The sequence below is a fragment of the Ahaetulla prasina genome, chromosome 4 (genome assembly GCF_028640845.1).
Source record: "Ahaetulla prasina isolate Xishuangbanna chromosome 4, ASM2864084v1, whole genome shotgun sequence".
NCBI classification, from domain to species: domain Eukaryota; kingdom Metazoa; phylum Chordata; class Lepidosauria; order Squamata; family Colubridae; genus Ahaetulla; species Ahaetulla prasina.
In genome coordinates this window covers 81,612,158-81,633,769 of record NC_080542.1, presented here as the reverse complement: position 1 = coordinate 81,633,769, position 21,612 = coordinate 81,612,158, and the positions used below count along the sequence as shown (strand labels likewise).

Here is a 21,612-nt window from a genome sequence, read left to right as displayed (position 1 = left end):
TATTATTTCTGTATTATTAATTCAGAACTACAATATTATCATGCAACTGCTAGAGAAGAGAATCTCCTTAAACTATGAATGATGCTTCTTCACAGGTCATGTGAGGAAGACGATGAAACAGCTTTATGTCACCTTATGCTGAGAGGAGATATAGGGCACACAATATGACCAGCGTGACAGGGGGTGAGCAGCACAGTCAGCAACTTCTATGCTGGCGGAGTCTCATAAAAGGAATGCTAGTGTTCGTAGCATCAGCTAACTTGAAGACTTCTTATCAATCTCATTCTCCTCTGTTCCATTTTAACATTAACATGAAGTGACCTAACAAAAATTCTAAATTTCATCGTGCTGATTTTATAGAACCTAACAATAATTGAAGATGCAAAGGAAGGTCTTCATTTTCTTTTCTTTCTAGAAAATATTCTAGATATTTCTTCTTCCTTGAATCCCTCCTCCTCCTCCTCAATAGGTATTGCATATTAGTAAAAGGACTGTTATCAATCAAGAGAATATGTAGTATCTTCCCTGCTATTTACAGGTATTGCTTGACTTAAAACTGTAATGGAGCACGTCCATTACAGCTGTAAATCATAGTGGTCATTAAGCAAGGTGCCCATGTGATCACCTCACATGATCCCTGCTATAATCCCTGTTCTTCCCATTGTGGTCACTAAGCTGAGCATGGAGTGCCTCAGGAGTAGGGAAAGCTCTGGGTGGCCTTGTCCAGGGCCTTACTGCAGCACCTCTCCATTTCATACATGGCATTGCCCTGTTCCAGAAGTGGGTGCCATTTTGTCAGTGGCCACAATTCATTGGCACCTCTTTCTGGGTTAGCACCACACAACTTCTGTGTAAAAAGGCTGTCTGGAGACTTGGCTGCTTCTTAAAGAAGATCTATGGAAAAAATAAGTGGATTGAGTTCTGATGGAGGATGGGGAGGAACATGTAGAACCCAGCGGAGCAGGAAGCAGAGCAGAGAAGATAGGTGAAGAGCTCCTGCAGCATTCCTATGGTGGTCATAAGAGTGGGGGGATTGTCAAGTGTCAAAATTTTGTTAATGTGACCATGTGGATGCTGCAGGGCTGTAATTCTGGACAGGGATTGTAAATCCCTGTTAATTAGTTAATTAATTAGTTAATTTCTCCTTGAAATAATATGCAAGCAAATTTTTTTCATCAAATTGAGTAAAAACAGCAAAAATTCAGGATTTTTCTGCACTTTCTCTACTTTAGCCTCTTGTAGTTTAAGGAGATCTTTCTAGTATAAACTTGAAAATTAATTAGCATGGCCTTTTTTCCTTCTTTGTTTTTTTAGGTATGAAAACCGATTAGCTGATCTATAAATGTACTATTACCCAAAGACTACAGTGATGGCAAGAGTTTCTTAGCAGGAGTTTCTGTTAATTTTAAAGATTCAGTCTACCCAAGTTGGGATTTTTTTATGTCTAGGCTGAGTAGTAATTTCAGTAGTTGCTCAGGGCCTATGATTTTTGAATGTGCACATATTCAGAGTCACAAAGGTTATTTCTGCCAGGTTTTGCTAGTAGTTGTGAGGGGTCAGTTTGTATACAAAAGCCTGCTTCAGGAACAGCAAAAGCTAAAGGCAAGATGAAAACTAGGTGACAGTTACAGTATTTCTACAACAAATTCAAACAAGTATGTACAGCTCCATAATATTCATGCTCTCAGATTAAAGATCTTTTAATTTTATTTATTTTATGCCACTGCTTCATAAATCATCATATCTAACCACATTTCACAATGGTGTATCAGTTATTATGACTTAGCATAGTCTAATTTTTGACAACATAACAAAAAACCACACTTTTCTATTTTGAGAGTATCTGGTATAAAGAAAACTGCTTCCCTTTTCCACTTTTCTCCAAATGTTGCACAGTGGTGCAATGAATCTGTTAGATACTGACAGCCTGATAGTTTCCCCTCTGGTCCGTTGTTTGAGCAGGAAGAATACTCAAACATGATTGGCTGAACTCCCTGATAGCTCTCTATATATGGGCTGGCTGTCAGAGAGGCAAGCTGCTGGATTGTAGATAGTTGTCAAATAAAGAGTGGTTGTCTGAAGCCTGTTTCACCCAATCTAACACTGGCAATGAAAGTGGGATTTGTGAAGGAGAACTGAGGCAAAAAGCTGACAACGAACATCCAGCCAGGCGGACAAAAAGGAGCGGTGGCCATTTTGCATGCCAAATTCAAAGAGTAAAGAAGTGGCAAGAATGTCTGCATTCCACCTGCCTGTGCCCTTTGACCCAACGAAGGAGAAATGAGATATGTACATGATCCGATTTGAGTGCTTCATGGAAGCAAATGATCTCCTTGGGTTATCTGACAACCGGAAAAGGGCTCTGTTTCTCAGCCATTGCAGCCATGATGTATTCAATACGGCAGAATTTCTGTCCGAACCAACTCCAGTGCAATCGGTTCCATGGCAAGTGCTTCAGAACGCGCTGAAGACTCACTACGCTTCAGCACCATCCAAAATAGTGAGACACTACGAGTTTCAGCACAGAATGCAAAAGGACGGCGAGTCCATCAATAAATATATTGCAGCGCTTCAAAAGGCCGCTGCCCACTGTGAATTTAGGGACTTGAACAATATCCTTTTGGATCAACTCATTTGCAGAGTGCAAGACCTCTGCCTACAAAGAAGACTACTCGCCAAAACCAACCTGACTCCGCAGGCCACTTTAGACAAAGCAAGGGCTACCAAATCATCTAACAAAGCAGCTGAATCACCCCAAAAACTTGCTACAGCCCCGGCAGCCCTGACAGCCAAGCCTGCAGCCATGGTGCACAAGGGTGCACCAGCAGGATAAAGAGTCTGAAGATAATGAGGACAAAGTCTATCACACAGACAGAAGGAGGCCTGCGGGACATGAAAGTAAACTGCAACCATGTGCAGCTATGAGCACATGGTACATAGCTATGTGCCCAAGAGTGTCATGTCGCTATTGTGATGCCGTCTGTCAAAGATGCGAACAGAAGAGGCATGTGGCAAGAGTGTGCTGAGCAAACCTGCCCCTCAACTACAAAGCTACCCCTGAGGCCACCTGGCCAGGAACACCCAAACAACTGAGGTGTGACAAGTGGAAGGCGCGCTAGCAACAACAGAAGGGCTCTGGAAACCAACCAGACCAGAATTGGCCAAGCAAGCACCCCCTCTCAAAAGAAATTAAATGTAACTATCTTAATAGAGGGGTCCCCTTGCAAGATGGAGATAGACACCTGGTCATCAATGATTACAATATCCTGGCAAGCACAAAATAGAGCAGTTATGAGACTCCAGAAGTGACAATTGAGCCACCAATAAAGGAAGCTGAGTGACTTTCAAGGGAATCAAATTCCTGTGCTGTGCTGCAGAATGTTCAACATGAAATTCAACAAGTTCCAGGGACAGCTGTCATTGACAGTGGTCAGCGGAAACCTCCCAAGCTTGCTCGGCCTAGACTGGTTCAATTCCCTTGGTTTGGGAGTAACTGGCATCAACATCATCGCCAGCGCTGCTGCAGATGACCTAATCCAGGAATTCCAGGACGTGTTCAACCCAGAGCTTTGCAAGTATGTGGGCACCCCCATTTTGTTTAGCCTAGACCCTAGCGTTGCACCAATAAGAATGAAGCCGAGAAGGGTCCCATTCACACTATGGCCAAAAATTGATTTTGAATTGGGCAAGTTGATCCAGCAAAGCATTCTTGAACCAATCGACCATGCTAAATGGGAGATCCCCATTGTGACTCCCGTTAAAAGGGACGGTTCTGTGAGCATATGCACCGACTATAAGTGCATGATTAACAAGGCACTTCAACAGTTGGCCTAGCCAGTGCCAATCGTCTAGCATTTATTACACTCTCTGGGGCCCAGAAATATTTTCACTAAACTCGACCTCACGCAAGTGTTTCAATAATTGCCGGTAGATGGCAATTGCTACCGAGGCACAAACCATCGTGATTCATAGAGGGGCATTCGGGTGTCACAGTTTACAGTTCGGGGTTAGCATCGCTGCTGGAATTTTTCAACGTATCATGGAAAGACTGCTCCATAAAATTCCTGGGGTGGTGCCATACTTTGATGATGTGCTTATCACTGCCAGCAACAATATTCTAGGCTACAGGAAGTCTTAATCAAATTTTGCACTGCAGGGTTATGTGTAAAAAGCAGCAAATGCCAGATGTCCATGAGGTCAAATTCCTGGGGTACGGGATCACCAGAGAGGGCACAAACCTGACGAAAAGCAAGATTAAAGCAATACAGGAAGCCCAAATGCCAAAAAACAAACAGAACTAAAAGCATTCCTGGATTTGTTGAACTTTTTCAGTGTCTTCCTAAAAAACAAAGCCACGATTCCAGATCCCCTCCATAAACTACTGGCTAAGAGGTGCCCGTGGGTCTGGGGGGGCAGAAAAAAGCTGCCGCTTTTCAGGCAGTCAAGTGACTGCTGTCGGCTGGCAGTTTTCTGATACAATATAATGACTCACTGCTCCTTGTCTTGGTTTGTGATGCTTCCCCCTTTGGCATGGGGACAGTCCTCAGCCATCACCTCCCAAATGGGAATGAGGCCCCGATCACTTATTTTTCCAGGACTCTGTCAAGCGCAGAGAGGAACTATAGCCAGCTGGACAGGGAAGTGCTGAGTGCAGTGGCTGGGATCAAGCAGTGTCATGAGTACATGTTTGGGAGGGATTTTGAATCGGTGACTGACCATTTGCCAGTGTTGGGGTTGTTGGCAGGGGACCGCCCCACACTTGTGGCTATATCCCCCTGTTTCACAAGATGGGCCATTTTCCTTTTTGCCTACAGCTGCAAACTCCTCCACAGACCTGGAAAATTCTTGGGACGTGCTGATGCCCTCAGCCATTGCCCACTGCCCGACCTGTTGGACGATTCTACTCCAGGCAAACCCATCCTCGTTGACTGCCTTGATTCTGGGACTTGTGACTACTGCCGAAGTGGCGAAGCATTTGGCTAGAAATGCCACATTCAAGACTCTTTTGAATTGGATGTAGAGGGGATGACCAAAGGGTGCTGATTTTATGCCTTACATGGCAAAACAAACTGAAATGTCTGCTCAAGGGGGTTGTTTATTATGGGGGGATCGGGTTATAATACCCCCGAGTATAAGGAAACCTATTCTGAGGACATTACACAAGGGCCATCCAGAAATTGTCCAGATGAAAGCTCTAGCACGAAGCTATGTCTGGTGGCCCAAAATGGTCCAGGAAATACAGGAATGGGTAGTGACATTTAGGTCATGCCAAGAGTCACAACCGACACCCCCAAAGGCACCCATATAGGAATGGAAACGTCCCCAAGCACCATGGGCAAGGATCCACATAGACTTTGCAGGGCCATTCTACAGCCAAACATTCCTAGTGGATGCGTACTCCAAATGGTTGGAGATTATCCTGATGGACACGACCATTGCAGAGGCAGTAATTAAGGTGTTGAGGAAATTGTTTGCCACACACAGCCTACCCAATGTATTGATGTCCAATAACGGCCCATAATTTACGGCCACGCCATTCAAGCAGACCAGGTCATAAGAAATGCCCTCACGGCACCCTTTCATCTGGCCAGTAACGGCAGCCGTGGATAGACTAGAACCAGGAGACTGGCAAGTCTGGGTAGATAAATTCCTCCTGTACCAACACATAACACCCAGCACAACCACTGGGAGAAGCCCAGCCAAACTACTCATGGACCACGGCTTCAGTCGGTCCTAGACTGACTTCATGCAAACTATGCCCCAAGACAACAAAGGAACCAACAAATTAGACCAGGTTCTTTAGCATCGAAGACCTGGTGTTTACAAATAACTTTGCCGAAGGACCCCTATGGCTATTGGGGACAATATATAAGGCAACAGGGGCCAGGTTGTGCATAGTTAAACTAGACGATGGGCGACTATGGAGGTGGCACATAGACCAACTACGTAGCCGTCTCTGCTCTAACAAAGAACCCCCAGAATTAGTCAATGATGAACTAAAGTATAATCCCTTCTTAGAAGACCCAAACCTGAAGGAAGCAGAGTATGCATATGAAGAACCGGGAATCCAGCGACATCCCTGCAGTGAACCGGTTCCAGTAAAATCCGAGGCTCCACCCAGAGAATTCCAGGACCTTCCATGGATGGACCAGGAGGCAGCAGCAGGCACTACCTCTCAGGCTGCTACCACCACAGCTACTGAGTGAGCAGGTCTGGAAGGACCTGTAAACGCCCTGCCTACTGGTGCGACTACGTATACAGAGTGGATTGTTCCAACTAAGAGGGGAGGGGTGTTAGATACTGACAGCCTGATAGTTTTCCGTCTGGTCCATCATTTGAGCGGGAAGACTACTCAAACGTGATTGGCTGAACTCCCTGACAGCTCTCTAAATAAGGGCAGGCTGTCAGAGAGGCAAGCTCCTGGATTGTAGATAGTTGTCAAATAAAGAGCTGTTATCTGAAGCCTGTTTCCAGTCACTCACCCAATCTAACAGAATCATTTACAACTGCTCTCACAGGAGAACCAAATGAATGGAGCATCCTTTCAGAAATCTCAGCCATGAGGCTTGGTTGTATTGACAACTACAATTGGAATTATCTGCCAAGAATTAACAGAGGAAAACATGCAGTTTGGCAGAGAATAATATATGGTAGCTTTGTTTTTGTCACCCAAGGTATGCATACTCTGTGACTCACAAAAGCAATTCACCATGTTTATGAGCACCAGTGCCAGTTCCTGTGATTCATCATGTTGTTTTGAAAATGTCCTCAGATACATCATCACAGATTACAGATGAATTGAATCCTCCCTCTACACTGACATGGCTAAAACATAGTGATGAAACTCAAAACCATCCCATGATAGCAATATCATGGTGGCGGCATTCTATAAATACTGTCATTGTAAGTCTAGTGTTTTTTATAAGACCAGCATTTATGAGTTTTATTTTGACAGATAGTGTATTCTATAATACAATTGGTGATACTCATGTACAATATTAACCCAGGATTTTTTATACCATATTACAGATAGTCCTTGACTTAGTACTAAAGTTGAGTCCAAAATTTCCATTGCTAAAAAAGGAAGTTCTGCCCATTTTACAATTTTTCTTGCCACAGTTAAATAACTTGCCACAGTTGTTAATGGAATAGTCACATGGTTGTTAAATGAATCTGGCTTCCCCATTGACTTTGCTTGTCAAAAGGTCACAAAAGGTGATCACATGGTCCCAGGACACTGCAATCATCATAAATAAATGCTAGTTGCTAAATGTCCAAATATAATGATTATATATCAGGAATACCGCAGTGATTGTAAATGTGAAAAATGGTAATAAATCCCTTTTTCAGTGCCGTTGTAACTTTAAATTATCATTAAATGAATTGTTGTAAATTTAGGACTATTTGTATGCTGCATAAGCCATTATAATTTGTTACATATATACAGTTGTGCTCATAAGTTTACATACCATGGCAGAATTTATGATTTCCTGGCCATTTCTCAGAGAATATGAATGATAACATGAAAACCTTTCTGTCACTTATGGTTAGTTTTGGCTGAAGCCGTTTATTATCAATCGACTGTGTTTACTCGTTTGCAATCATAATGATAACAGAAACTACCTAAATGACTTTGATCAAAAGTTTACATACCCTAGTGATTGTGGCCTGATAACATTGTTGACACAAAGGGGTGTGAATGGCTAATAAAGGTACCCCGTCTTCACCTGGGATCTATTTACATCAGGGGTGAAATGCTCCCGGTTCGCACTGGCTTGCCCAATTAGATAGCTGCTGGTTCGGAGGACCGGTAGCAAAAATCCCTGGCCCTGCCCCCCCTGCCTCTGCTGAGCCGCACCATCAGCAGAAGGTTTTTTTTTTTTTACTTTTAAAAGTTTTTCTTCAGCCGAAACATGCCTTTAAAGTAAAAAAAAAAACCTCTGATGATTGCGGGGCTGAGCAGAGATCATCAAAACCCTTTAAAAGTTTTTTTTTAAAAACCCTCTTCAGCCGAAGGGAAAAAACAAGAAAAAAAACGAGGTTTTAAAAGCCTCCTCTGGTGATCCCAGAGGAGTTTCCTGATCCTCACAGGCTTTTAAACTCACTTTTTAACAGCCCCCACTTACAGGAGCCCCACCCATGCCCAGCCAATTTCCCCCTCCTCACTTACCTATAATTACTGCTCTTTCGGGCTGGCAATGCCATGCTTTCTTCACCTACTGAAGAAAAAAAAAAGCTTGCTTTGACTTCCTGCTTTGCTGGCTCAGGAACTCTGGGAGTTGAAGTCCACAATAAAATAAAATAAAATAATAAAATAAAATATTTGTGCAGTTTTCTGAGATTTGGTGTGTTTCTGTAGTGTTTCACTCTAACTACACAAACACACAAAATCTCAGAAAGCTGTGTGTGGCATTTTGTGTGTGTGTGTGTGTGTGTGTGTGTGTGTGTGTGTGTGTGTGTGAGTTGTGTGTGTGTAAAATGTGAAAGTTGGTTTTTGAGCTTTTTGTGGCTGTGTGAAGTGAGAAATGCAGCTGCTTTTACATTGTGTGTGAGTCAGTTGTGTTGTGTTGTGTGTGTGTAAAGTGTGAAAGTTGGGTTTTGATACCTCTTATTGTTTTTTATACTTTGTTTATTATTTTTATTATTTATTGTTATTGGCCACGCCCACCCAGTCATCTGACCACCAAGCCACGCCCACCAATTAAGCCATGCCCACAGAACCGGTAGGGAAAATTTTTAGATTTCACCCCTGATTTACATATAATTAGTGTGTGTATATAAAAGATCAATGAGTTTTTGGCCTCCTGACAGACCCTTACATCCTTCATCCAGTGCTACACTGACGTTTCTGGATTCTGAGTCATGGGGAAAGCAAAAGTATTGTCAAAGGATCTGCGGGAAAAGGTAGTTGAACTGTATAAAACAGGAAAGGGATATAAAAAGATATCCAAGGAACTGAGAATGCCAATCAGCAGTGTTCAAACTCTAATCAAGAAGTGGAAAATGAGAGGTTCTGTTGAACCAAGCCTTGGTCAGGTAGACCAACTATACTTGTCCAGGAAAATTGTTTGGGATGCTAAGAAAAACCCACAAAGAACTTTAGGTGGAAACATATGGTGTGGCTGTTGCAAGATGCACAATAAGGAGGCACTTGAAGAAAGATGGGCTGCATGGTCGAGTTGCCAGAAGAAAGCCATTACTATGCAAATGCCATAAAGTATCCCGCTTACAATACGCCAAACAGCACAGAGACAAGCGTCAAACCTTCTGGCACAAAGTGATTTGGAGTGATGAGACCAAATTGAGCTTTTCAGTCACAACCATAAATGCTACGTTTGGAGAGTCAACAAGGTCTATGATGAAAAGTACACCATTCCTACTGTGAAACATGGAAAACATCACTGATGTTTTGGGGAAGTGTGAGCTACAAAGATACAGGACACTTGGTCAGAATTGATGGCACGATGAATGCAGTATGTTATCAAAAGATATTGGAGGACAATTTGCATGCATCAGCCCGGAAGCTGCGCATGGGACGTACTTGAACATTCCAACATGACAATGATCCTAAACAAAAGGCCAAGTCAACCTTTCCTTGGCTACAGCAGAATAAAGTGAAGGTTCTGGAGTGGCCATCTCAGTTGCCTGACCTCAATATCATTAAGCCACTCTGGGGAGATCTCAGTCGTGCAGTTCATGCAAGACAGCCCAAGAATTTACAGGACCTGGAGGCTTTTTGCCAGGTACAATGGGCAGCTCTTTATCTGAGTAGATAAAGTAGATAAAGAGCCTCATCCACAAAAGCCTTCAAGCTGTCATTGATGTTAAAGGGGGTATTAAGAACTGGGATATGTAAACTTTTGATCAGGGTCATTTGGGTAGTTTCTGTTGTCATTATGATTGCAAACAAGTAAACAGTTGATTGATAATAAATGGCTTCAGCCAAACACTACCATGAGTGACAGAAAGGTTTTCGTGTTATCATTCATATTCTCTGAGAAATGGCCAGGAAATCATAAATTCTGCCAGGGTATGTAAACTTATGAGCACAACTGTAAATCTAAATCGTAATGGTTGGGTTTAAAATCAATGTCCCTCCCGCAAATTATAAATGTATGGTTTAGTCCAAAATGCAAACAGTTCCCTGTACATATCTGAACCTGTGTTACAAGTTGCCTTTGTATATCTTGTAATCCTTTGCTATTTTTAAAGTGCATTTAAAATTTAGTTTTTAATTGAAATACACAGAACTGCTTTTTCAATGGAAGCTGACTTCTTTTCATGAGCTAGATCAGGGATAGTCAACCTTTTTATACCTACCGCCCACTTTTGTATCTCTGTTAGTAGTAAAATTTTCTAACTGCCCACCGGTTCCACAGTAATTGTGATTTATAAAAAGTATTGTTGTCTGCACATGCCTCTCGCACATCGTGGATTGGGTTTGAGGGGGTATCGGCTACCAGCTGTGCTTGTCTGTTACAAATGGGTGGTGTGGGGGAGATGCGCGAGCTATTCTGGTACGAGGCTCTTTTATTTGCGGTTGCCCTATAGCGCCATTTAGTTTCACTTACGTAATGTGAACTAAACTTATGCGCGGGCGATACAAATAGTATATTTTCAGAAATTTAAATTGTCACTGGAAATTTTATGAAAACCTAATACAAGTGTTTTTAAATAATGCTATGAAAAATTTTGAAAAAGTCAATTAAATTTAAAAAAAGGAAAGTGCATCAGTATCGGACAAAACCCCTACCCCCCACCATGAAAGCTGGAATGCCCACTAGTGGGTAGTAGGGACCAGGTTGACTACCACTGAGTAGATTAACTCATAATCTAGATTCCTAGATTATAGATGCTAGCAGAGCCAAGAATTCTACTAATAGGTATACTGTGTCATGTTTAGATGCTTTCTTCTGCCCTCATGAAGGCAATTGGTAAAGATGATAATTTTGCACCTAAATATGGCAGCTCAATTTTTATACATAACTATTATGAGTTAGGAGGATCCTTTCTGCCTGAAATCATTACAATTGAAGCAAATCATTTAGTGACTTAAAAAATGATTATGCACAGAATATTTTATCCTGTCGAACATTAACTACATATTGTAGGTAACTTGACAAAAGCTGGGAGTACTTTCACATAGAAATCTCCATTTGACTTGCATAAGGATTAATTTATCTACATCTTGAGTAACACAGAAATGGTGAATTATATTATCAGTCACTGTTATTCAAACGCCAGCAGTTTTTTTATTTGTAGGGTGGTTTCCACAGGTTAATAACATAAATGTTTTGTGTACAAATAAAATTGCCTCTGTCTGTCTATCTGTCTGTATCTGCCTGCCTGCCTGCCTGCCTGCCTGCCTGCCTGCCTGCCTGCCTGCCTATCTATCTATCTATCTATCTACCTACCTACCTACCTACCTACCTACCTACTTACTGTATCTATGATAAGCATCAAGGTATTAGAAAGGTTTACATTTCATTCTGTGGCAGAGAAGAATTGCTGTGCTACTCTTATCCCAAAGGCATGTTTTCAAAAGGCAACTGGACTTTCTATATTTTTTTCTCTTGAAGACATTTTGCGAATGTGAACACTGAAGAAGCTTTTTGGGTGAGAAGTGAAACGTCTTCAAGAGAACAACACAAAAAGTCTAGTTGCCTTTTGAAAAAGTGCCTTTAGGACAACTATGACATACATGACTGAGAATCTCCATGGACCATGTCGCTCTTGTCATCACTGTTATTGAAATGTTCAGGTCTCATTATATCATACCTGAAAGAAAAATAAATCAGGAGTGTTGAGAAAGAAGACAAATTATTGCAACTGGAATAATAAAACAAATCTCTAGATACCCTGCATGGAGCTTAAAGTGTGCATTGTGTGTTTTGCATTATTTAATAAAACTTATTTCTGATTGGCATTTTCTGACTTACTGCATGAATTTGTTTTGAAAAAAATGAGAAGTAAATAAGTTGGTTCGGATTTGAGATGAATGCCCACTAAGCACAACAAGTTTCAACTATCGTGAACATTCTTTTTATTATATTTGTGAAGAAAATCATTCTCAAAGTTATATAATGTGTATTAAAAATTGAACACTTGTAACTTCTAGGACTAAAATACTTCTTTTTTAAATTTGTAGACATCAAAACACAATTCAGCCCTTTTCATCTTTATATTCAGGCTTTCCTTATATTTTTTTAAAATTATGTGTTAAATAAATTAATGAAATAAATGAACACTGTAGAAAAAAATACTAAATTTCCTAACAGACATTGCTACCCCGTGACCTCACTTTCTCTTGATCCAAGCCATTTCACAGATTTGCTTTTGTGAGGGAAAGGAAGTGAAAATGTTATTTGGAATATGTTGAGTTGATTAAGATAAAAGCTGGGTAGTTATTATTATTATTTACAGAAGAGTATATCCGTTCTTCGTACAGTATGTTACCACCCACACTGAGATAAAATGTGTGCAATTCTAGTCTAAACTTTGCTATATTAATAGTGCTCAATCATGTGCACAAAAGATTAAATTGTACTTTTTAGGATGTGGCCTACTTGAATGGAGCTTGTATTTAAGAAGACATTTTTGATACAATAGATTTTATGTTTTTTAAGATTTTCTTTAAGCATCATTTTTATTTCAGCTGGTAAGTGGTGTTTCCATGTACCTCATTAGTTGATTATTGTGAAGCAGAAACTAATTTAAACTTAATTATTTGCTATAACTGGGATATGCTTATCATATCCATATTTTCCTATTAGCCAAAAGGAGTTCAAAGAACCTAATAACAAAATGAATTGAATTCAAAGTGTGCCTGAAAATGGCTATTGAGAATTTATTGCTTAAAGAATATGAGATAAACAGATAGTTTTTTTAGTAATAGGTTTTCTATACTGTTCATTAATATTAATATCTGCAAATACATTAACTTAAGCTTTGCTTTTTTCTTAGCCTTAATGCAGCACCTACTCCATCTTGTAGCAATGTTGGCAATTTGAAAAGCACTCTGGTGGCCACCCCATGTACTCCTCGGCGCCTGAGTTTGGTAGAATCCTTCACTAATGTTCGGGAATCCACAACTACAATGAGTACATCCTTAGGACTTGTATGGCTACTCAAGGAACGTGGGATATCAGCAGCAGTGTATAACCCACAAAGTTGGGACAGAGTGGGCAGGAGCACTCTTCTGAACACATATTCTCCAAGAATGACTGCCATTCCTTCCACTCCTCCAAACTCACCTATGCAGACACCTTCTTCTTCCCCACCATCTTTTGAGTTCAAATGTTCCAGTCCTCCTTATGACAACTTTCTAGCTTCCAAACCAGCTAGTTCAATTCTGAAGGAAGTAAGGGACAAAAAAAATATCAGAAACAGTGAGAGTCAAACTGATGTGTCTGTCTCCAACCTTAACCTAGTGGACAAAGTAAAAAGGTTTGGAATTGCCAAGGTAGTAAGTTCAGGGGAAACACAAGCTCTTAAATTAACTGATAAACAAGGACCTCTTTTCTGTGGATCACAAAAGTCTGGAGGCCTGCTGCCTGAGAGTTTGCCTTTGGGTTGCCCTGCTGTGACAACTGCTATTGGAGGCATTCAGTTGAACACTGGCATTAGAAGGAATCAAAGTTTCCCAACTATGGTTGGTTCAAGCATGCAGATGAAAGGTCCATCAACTCTAACCCCTGGAATCCTAATGGGAGGAAAACTTCCCAAGCAAACTAGCTTACGATAAATGGCTTAATATATCTCAAGCTCATCCTTCAAACACTTTTTTCTTCCATTTATTATTGAGTTTGACAAATCAACTTTGTGCCTAATTGGAGAAAGTTTAAAATTTATATAGAATGTAAATATGTATTAGATGTATTATAGATGAATCAGGTCACTGTTACAAGATGTAACATGCTGAAATTTTGAAAAGCTGTTTTGTTTTTCTTTGCACTGAAAAAAGTGATCCTTGCACAGGGAAAAAGAATGATCAATTCTCTAGTTAGCTTAACTTGACATGGCGACAGGATCATTTGGCAAGGATTACTAATCATGCTGTCAGAATTGCAAGATTTCAGGATGGGTGGTGAATTTTTCACGAAGTGTTCATCATAGCAATAGCTTAGCTTTTTGACCATTTTCTTTGGCCTTCGTAGTAAGGAGGGAACATTGTACTTAATGGGTCATTTCTAACTGATTTGATGTTTCCCTTATGAAATAAACTTGAAATAATATATATTGAGAAGCATTGCTAAGCGTGCTCCATGCCTCTACTGTTGTTTTGTAGCATGACCATATTCTATATTATTTTTTTCAAAAGCTGCATTGGTTATAAAATGAAAGGTATTTAAATAAACTTACTGCAAGCATAGAAAAATCATGATGACATAGCCAAAGTGAAAGTAATACCCTTAGAATTATTCTTTGCTTTAATGTCAAAAATACTAAAATAAATATCTTTTTCCTTGGGAGCCAAAGTTATTGAATGAGATTATAGTAGGCCTCTTTAAAAACCAAATTTAAATCTGTAATACAAAAAATGCCAAAATAGCAAGTGTTAAAGTAAAAGGAATGACATTTGCAGCCACTTCCCACGTCTCTAGCTTTTGAGTTACTGAAAGTTAATAGTTTTATAAACAAAATATAGAACATTTTTAGTTTAACTCACCCTTTCTAACAAGGATATAGTTATAAAAATTAGGGAGTAACAGGTCTAATTTTTGTCCTAGGATTTTAATGGAAAGCTTTAGATTTTAAATATTTTTTTTCTCAAGGATAATGAGTTGGCTCAATAATCCAGAATCAAACACTGATTTCTAATTATTTGTTACTAATTACAGAGAAATCATTATGTTCTCCAGCATTTGGAGACAACAGAAAAGTTCTGCTTGACTGAAAAACATAAATCTATATTTCTTACTTTTCAACTGTGTTGCATGGTTTATGATTCCAAGTCTCATTCAGATAATGCTTAAAAGAGTCCATCGTGTAGAAATGGGGGGGAAGGGAAGGATTTAGAACAAAATGGAGTACAAAAGGAACTCCACAATCTAGGAGACTCATATCATGGGATGCCTCTTCATTTTTGAGGAGGTTATATAGGAAGCTCACAGAAATGATTATGTAAATCACAGATATTTTAGATTTATTTGGAAGCAATTGGTGTATGTAGGTTGTATGAATGCCATGAATGTCATTTTTGTCTTTTAAAAAATCAGTTTCTGTTTATTTATTTAATGCCAGTGCATCAGTTTCCACACAATTGTTATATATTTCAGTTCTGTAAGACTTTTAAGTAAAATACCGCTATAGTATATGAACTATGGTGTTTGAGTGTGTGTACATGTTTACATACATACATACATAAACACACACACATACACACTTGGTGGATCATTCAGTTCAGTACTGCAATGAGCAGTGAGCATGTAGATATAGAAGACTGAAAAAGTACATGCCATCAATTTTTGCATGTGTTTTTGGACTTCTATTTATTTCACATATTGTTATAGGCTCTACTTTCCCTTTGTATGTGTGCATTTAATTGCAAAAATGTGACATCTTTTTATCTGGTAGTATCTTAAAGAGAATTAATAAATTGATTATTTTAAATAAGTGAAAAAAATCATGACCGTCTGGAGTACTTTTCATGTATTTTGAGCCCATAATACAATTTGGTGAATTAAAAGAAATAAAAAGCAAGTAAATCAGAAAGCTTTATTATTATTTATGGAATAAAAATTTTAAATGGGACAGGGTTGTTATTTATCACTCTTATTCATAGAAGACAGCCAATCATGGGAAGATTAATTAGTGCAGTTCCCAAACATTTCCAGCTTTGCGGACTGGCAGGTGAGGATGTGTATGTGCACGCTCACCGGCCATTTCCACAACCTGGTTGCAATTCTCGCAGGTTGAGGACCCCTGAAGTAATGTATTAAATAGTATATTTTTCTTTAGAATGAAATTAATGAAGGTTCTGTTGTGAATTAGCTGAATTTCCTCCTTTTGCTTTCTGAGTACTTTTTCTAATGTTAAAAAATACATAAAATTACAGAAGAATAACAGAATTTAGCAATCTGTTTTTAGGCAAGAAAAGATTTCTGGAAATATTTTACAACATGGATTTTATTTCATTGCTGGCTTTTTATTATTTTAGAAGTCAATTCCAAAAGTTGACTTTGATGTCTTTCCAAAATTTCTGATTTGCCAAAAATAAATATCCAATCATTTATTTTTATGACATTAAATAAAAAATAATTTGTGTTTTTTATAATATCCTGTTTATATATAATTATCCTGAAATTATCTATGTCTACATTGATTCCTTGAGAATTAAATATATTCAGACTGTAAGAGTATTTTCTTAAGATCCTGAATTTGCGTCTAGTGCTAAACTGTAATTTGTTTAGTAGGTGTTTATCAAATACAATGCTAAGGTTCATTTAGTGCATTAAGCCAAAATCAAACTACCCATAATATGACTTGCATATTTGAGAAATGGGAAAAGGGTATGATCAATGTAGACTGTATTATTTTAATTGCAAAGATTTATGAGATTGCTCCTGAAGAAGCTGTGTGATGATTTCTCAGACTACATATTCTAAGTATATAATTTTGAATCCCATCTGCTCCATAAATATTCAGGAAATCTTTAGAAATTGAACTGTCATGAAGATGATCAGATTGTCACTGTCACCAGTAAAATGTCATAGAATGAAATATCTGTTGATATCTACTGAATCAGGACCTAATGGTTGCTCTGGAATGGAAATGTCTTCTCTTAATGATTCATAAGAAACACTGTAGGGCTTTTCTATTGGGCTGATTTCTTTTTTAATAAGGTGACATGGTTTGATTTATTCTTTTGCGTGAATAAAGTTTTTTTATTTTTAAAACACATTAAAACGAAACACAAAACATACAACATTTATATAGATATCACTGTTTATCAGCTATTCAAGACAGTCCTTTCCTATTATTTACACGTATTTTAGTTTTCTTACTCTACTTTTGTTTATCTACCATTCCTATTTTCTAACCATTCATACCATTTGCTCCAGACCTTATAATATTCTGTGTCCTCTTTCTCTTTAATTTCTTTTGTAAGTTTGTCCATGTCTGCACATTCTAATATTTTTTAATTAGTTCTTCCTCTGTTGGTGGATTTTTATTCTTCCAATTTTGGGCATAGGCTATACGTGCCGCTGTTAATATATGGAGTTATTAAATATTGCGTATCATTTGTATAATTTTCTGTTGGAATCCCTAATAAAAATTGTTCTGGCTCTCCTTTTATTGGTTTCTGTATTATTTCCTGTAACCACTTTTTAATTTTGGCTCAAAATTTTTTCGCCACTGGGCAGGTCCACCAGAGATGATAATATGTTCCATAATTGCTCTTGCATTTCCAACACTTTGATGAGTTATTGGGGAGCATCTTTGCTATTCTGGCTGGTGGTAGATGCCATCTATAGAACATTTTCATCTGGTTTTCCTTGTATGCTGTCGATATTGTCAATTTCATGTTTGTTCTCCACATCTTTTCCCACTTCTCTAATTCTATTGTATGGTTAAAGTTTCTTGCCCATTTAATATCTTTCACTATTTCCTCTTCCATTTTATACCGTAACAAGAAATTTTATGTTTTATTAATTAATTTTTGGTCCTTCCCATATATTATTTTATCCAATTCATTTTGTTCCAATTGAATCTGATTAGTTTTAGAATCTTCTAAATATTTTGATCTGATTTGGAGATATGTCCACCATTCAGCTCAACAGATCTTGTTCCAATTCTTGTTTTGTTTTTAATTTTCCCAATTCATTTAATATATCCCTATATCTATTTATTTTTTTTAATTTGCATTTATATCCCGCCCTTCTCTGAAGACTCAGGGCGGCTTACACTATGTTAGCAATAGTCTTCATCCTATTTGTATATTTATATACAAAGTCAACTTATTGCCCCCAACAATCTGGGTCCTCATTTTACCTACCTTATAAAGAATGGAAGGCTGAGTCAACCTTGGGCCTGGTGGGACTAGAACCTGCTGTAATTGCAAGCAGCTGTGTTAATTATTTTAGTCCCATCTATTAAATTTGGGTGCGTTGGTATTTCATTGGGGGAGGCCCAAAATGGTATATTCATATAATGTTGTTTTTTATTTTATTCCAAATTAATAGTAACGAATTTCTAATTATATGACTTTTACAATACCCATGGGTTTTGTATTTTTCACCCCACAAGAATGTATGCCATCGTACCTGTAAATTGTGGCCTTCTATTGTTAGGATTCTTTTATTTCCCAGCTCCATCCATTTTTTTAACCATTTCAGGCATGCTGCTTGATAATAAATTTCCCAGTCTGGTAAGGCTACTCCTCCTCTATCCTTAGTATCCTGTAATGTTTTCAATCTGATCCTAGGTTTTTCTCCTTGCCATATAAATTTTGAGGTCAATCTGTTTAATGAATCAAAGAAACTTTTTTCTATTCTTATCGGTATAACCTGGAAGAGGAACAGGATTTTGGGCAAGATATTCATTTTTATTGCTGCCACTCTTCCCATCCATGAAATTTGTAAATTTTTCCAATTTTCCAAATCTTTCCCAATTTGCAATATTAATTTGTCATAATTATCTTTTTTATTGAGGAGCCTCTTGCTGTTAACCAAATCCCTAAATATTTTATTTTTTTGTTATCTAAATGTTCATGTTATTTTCTAATTCTATCTCCTGTTTTTTGGTAAGGTTTTTTGTTAATAATTTAGATTTCTTCCTATTAATTTTTAAGCTTGCTACTATGCCAGATTCTTCTATTTTTTTGACCGTTTGGGACCTGATTTTAAGGGTTCCTCAATAATAAAAACCATATCATCAGCAAAGGCTTGCAATTTGTACTCCTCATTTTTTATTTTCAATCCTTTTATCTCCCGATCTTCCCTAATTTTTTTTAAGAGTAGCTCCAATGAAGAGAAGTGGGGAGAATGGACACCCCTGTCTTACACCTTTTGTTATTTCAAATTTATCTGTTGTATCTTGGTTAATAATTACCCTTGCAGTTTGCTTTGAATATATTTTTTCAATCATTTTTTTCAAATTTGGATCCGAATTCTATTTTTTTTTTATTTGTTGTATCATAAATCTCCAATTCAAATTATCGAAAGCTTTTTGGGCATCAAGGAAAACCAGTGAGACTTGTTTCTCTGGGTGTATTTCGTAATACTCTAATATATCGATTATGGTCCAGGTATTATTTTTAATTTGTCGACCAGGGAGGAAACCATTTTGATCCGGCTGTATATATTTATCTAAAATTGTTTTTAAGTTTTCCGCAATAATTGACATGTATATTTTATAATCAGAATTCAATAAAGAGATGGGCCTATAGTTTTGTACTAACTGCTGATCTAAATCCTCCTTAGGTATAAGTGTAATTAAAGCTTTTGTCCATGTTTGGGGTATGTTTGTATATTGTAATGCTTCATTAAATATTTCCAACTTTAATTCTCCTGTTTGTTTTTGAATACTCCTATATAATTCCACTGGTATTCCATCTGGGCCCGGCGTTTTATTGTTTTTTTGTCTTTTTATTGCAATTCCGAATTCTGTTTCAGAGATTGGTCAGTTTAATATTTCTTTCTGTTCTTTTGTCAATTTGCATACATTTGTTTCCTCAAAATATTTTTGGATTTCTGTCATTTCTTCCTGTGTGTATAGTTTTGGAAAAAAAAGTGTGTACTATAAGTTTCTTATCTTCTCTTTTGCTTTGGATTTTCCCTTCCTCATCTTTCAAATGTTGGATCGTTCTTTTCTCTTTTTTTTTAAGAACAACAACAACAGAGTTGGAAGGGACCTTGGAGGCCTTCTAGTCCAAGCCCCTGCCCAGGCAGGAAACCTTACACCATCTCAGACAGATGGTTATCCAACATTTTCTTAAAAATTTCCAGTGTTGGAGCATTCACAACTTCTGCAGGCAAGTCGTTCCACTTATTAATTGTTCTAACTGTCAGGAAATTTCTCCTTAGTTCTAAGTTGCTTCTTTCCTTGATCAGTTTCCACCCATTGCTTCTTGTTCTACCCTCAGATGCTTTGGAGAACAGCCTGACTCCCACTTCTCTGTGGCAGCCCCTGAGATACTGGAACACTGCTATCATGTCTCCCCTAGTCCTTCTTTTCATTAAACTAGACATAGCCAGTTCCTGCAATCGTTCTTTATATGTTTTAGCCTTCAGTCCCCTAATCATCTTTGTTGCTCTTCTCTGCACTCTTTCTAGAGTCTCAGCATTTTTTTTACATCGTGGCAAACAAAACTGAATGCAGTATTCCAAGTGTGGCCTTACCAAGGCATTATAAAGTGGCACTAACACTTCACGTGATCTTGATTCTATCCCTCTGTTTATGCAGCCCAGAACTGTGTTGGTTTTTTTAGCAGCAGCTGCACACTCCTGGCTCATATCTAAATGGTTGTCCACTAGGACTCCAAGATCCCTCTCACAGGTACTACTATTGAGCAAGGCACCACATGTACGGTACCTGTGCATTTTGAGTTTTTTTGCCTAAATGTAGAACCTTACTTTTTTCGCTGTTGAATTTCATTTTGTTAGATAGCGCCCAATGTTCAAGTCTGTCAAGAGCTTTCTGTAATTTGAGCCGATCTTCTGGAGTGTTGGCTATTCCTGACAGCTTGGTATCATCTGCAAATTTGATGAGTTCCCCATCTATCCCCGCGTCCAAGTCATTGATGAAGATGTTGAAGAGTACTGGGCCTAAAACAGAGCCTTGGGGTACTCCACTGCATACTTCCCTCCATGTGGATGTAGTTCCGTTGAGGACTACATGTTGAGTGCGGTTGGTCAGCCAGTTACGAATCCATCTGGTGGTGGTGCTGTCTAACACACATTTTTCTACTTTATCTAGTAGTAGGTTATGGTCTACTTTATCAAATGCTTTACTGAAGTCCAAGTAAATTATATCGACAGTATTCCTCTGGTCTACTAATTTATTTTTATTTTTTTTTATTTTGTCACAACAGTATATACAAACAATTGTCATAGATAAAACAACATGTATTGAAGAAAATATATAAGTAAAAAATATGCATCAATAATATTAATTTGATATAATGAAGGGAACAATAGGACAGGAACGATAGGCACTATTGTGCTCTTATGCATGCCCCTTATAGTCCTCTTAGGAATGGGGTGAGGTCAATAGTAGACAGTTTTTGGTTGAAGATTTTGGGATTTTGAGTAGAGACTATGGAGTCAGGTAGTGAGTTCCAAGCATTAACAACTCTGTTACAGAAGTCATATTTTCTGCAATCAAGTTTGAAGCGGTTGACATTTAGCTTGAATCTATTTTTTGCTCTTGTAATATTGCGATTGAAGCTGAAGTAGTCATTTACAGGAAGGATATTGCTATAGATGATTTTGTGTGTTAAACACAGGTCATGTCGGAGTCGACGGAGTTGTAAATTTTCTAATCCCAGGATTTCAAGTCTGTTGGTATAAGGTATTTTGTTGTTTTTGGAGGAGTGAAGAACTCTTCTAGTGAAATATTTCTGGACTCGTTCTATTGTATTTATGTCAGAGATGAGGTATGGGTTCCAGA

The 21,612-nt window shown here is 38.3% G+C and overlaps 1 protein-coding gene across 11 annotated transcripts in view; it reads left to right on the top strand.

The window, feature by feature from the left end:
• The window catches only part of TRAK1 (trafficking kinesin protein 1), a 438,997-nt gene that overhangs the window by 395,964 nt on the left and 21,421 nt on the right, over positions 1-21,612 (top strand). For 8 of the 11 annotated variants that reach the window (XM_058184203.1, XM_058184202.1, XM_058184205.1 and 5 more), the window contains one exon: positions 12,964-17,280. The exons of 1 other annotated variant lie outside the window; for it this stretch is intronic. In XM_058184203.1, coding sequence (XP_058040186.1) covers positions 12,964-13,744 — 781 coding nt within the window. In that variant the 3' untranslated portion in view covers positions 13,745-17,280. Of the gene's footprint in view, positions 1-95; positions 184-11,579; positions 12,931-12,963; positions 17,281-21,612 lie in introns of those variants that run through there. 2 more of the 11 variants (XM_058184211.1, XM_058184210.1) reach the window with 2 other exon arrangements.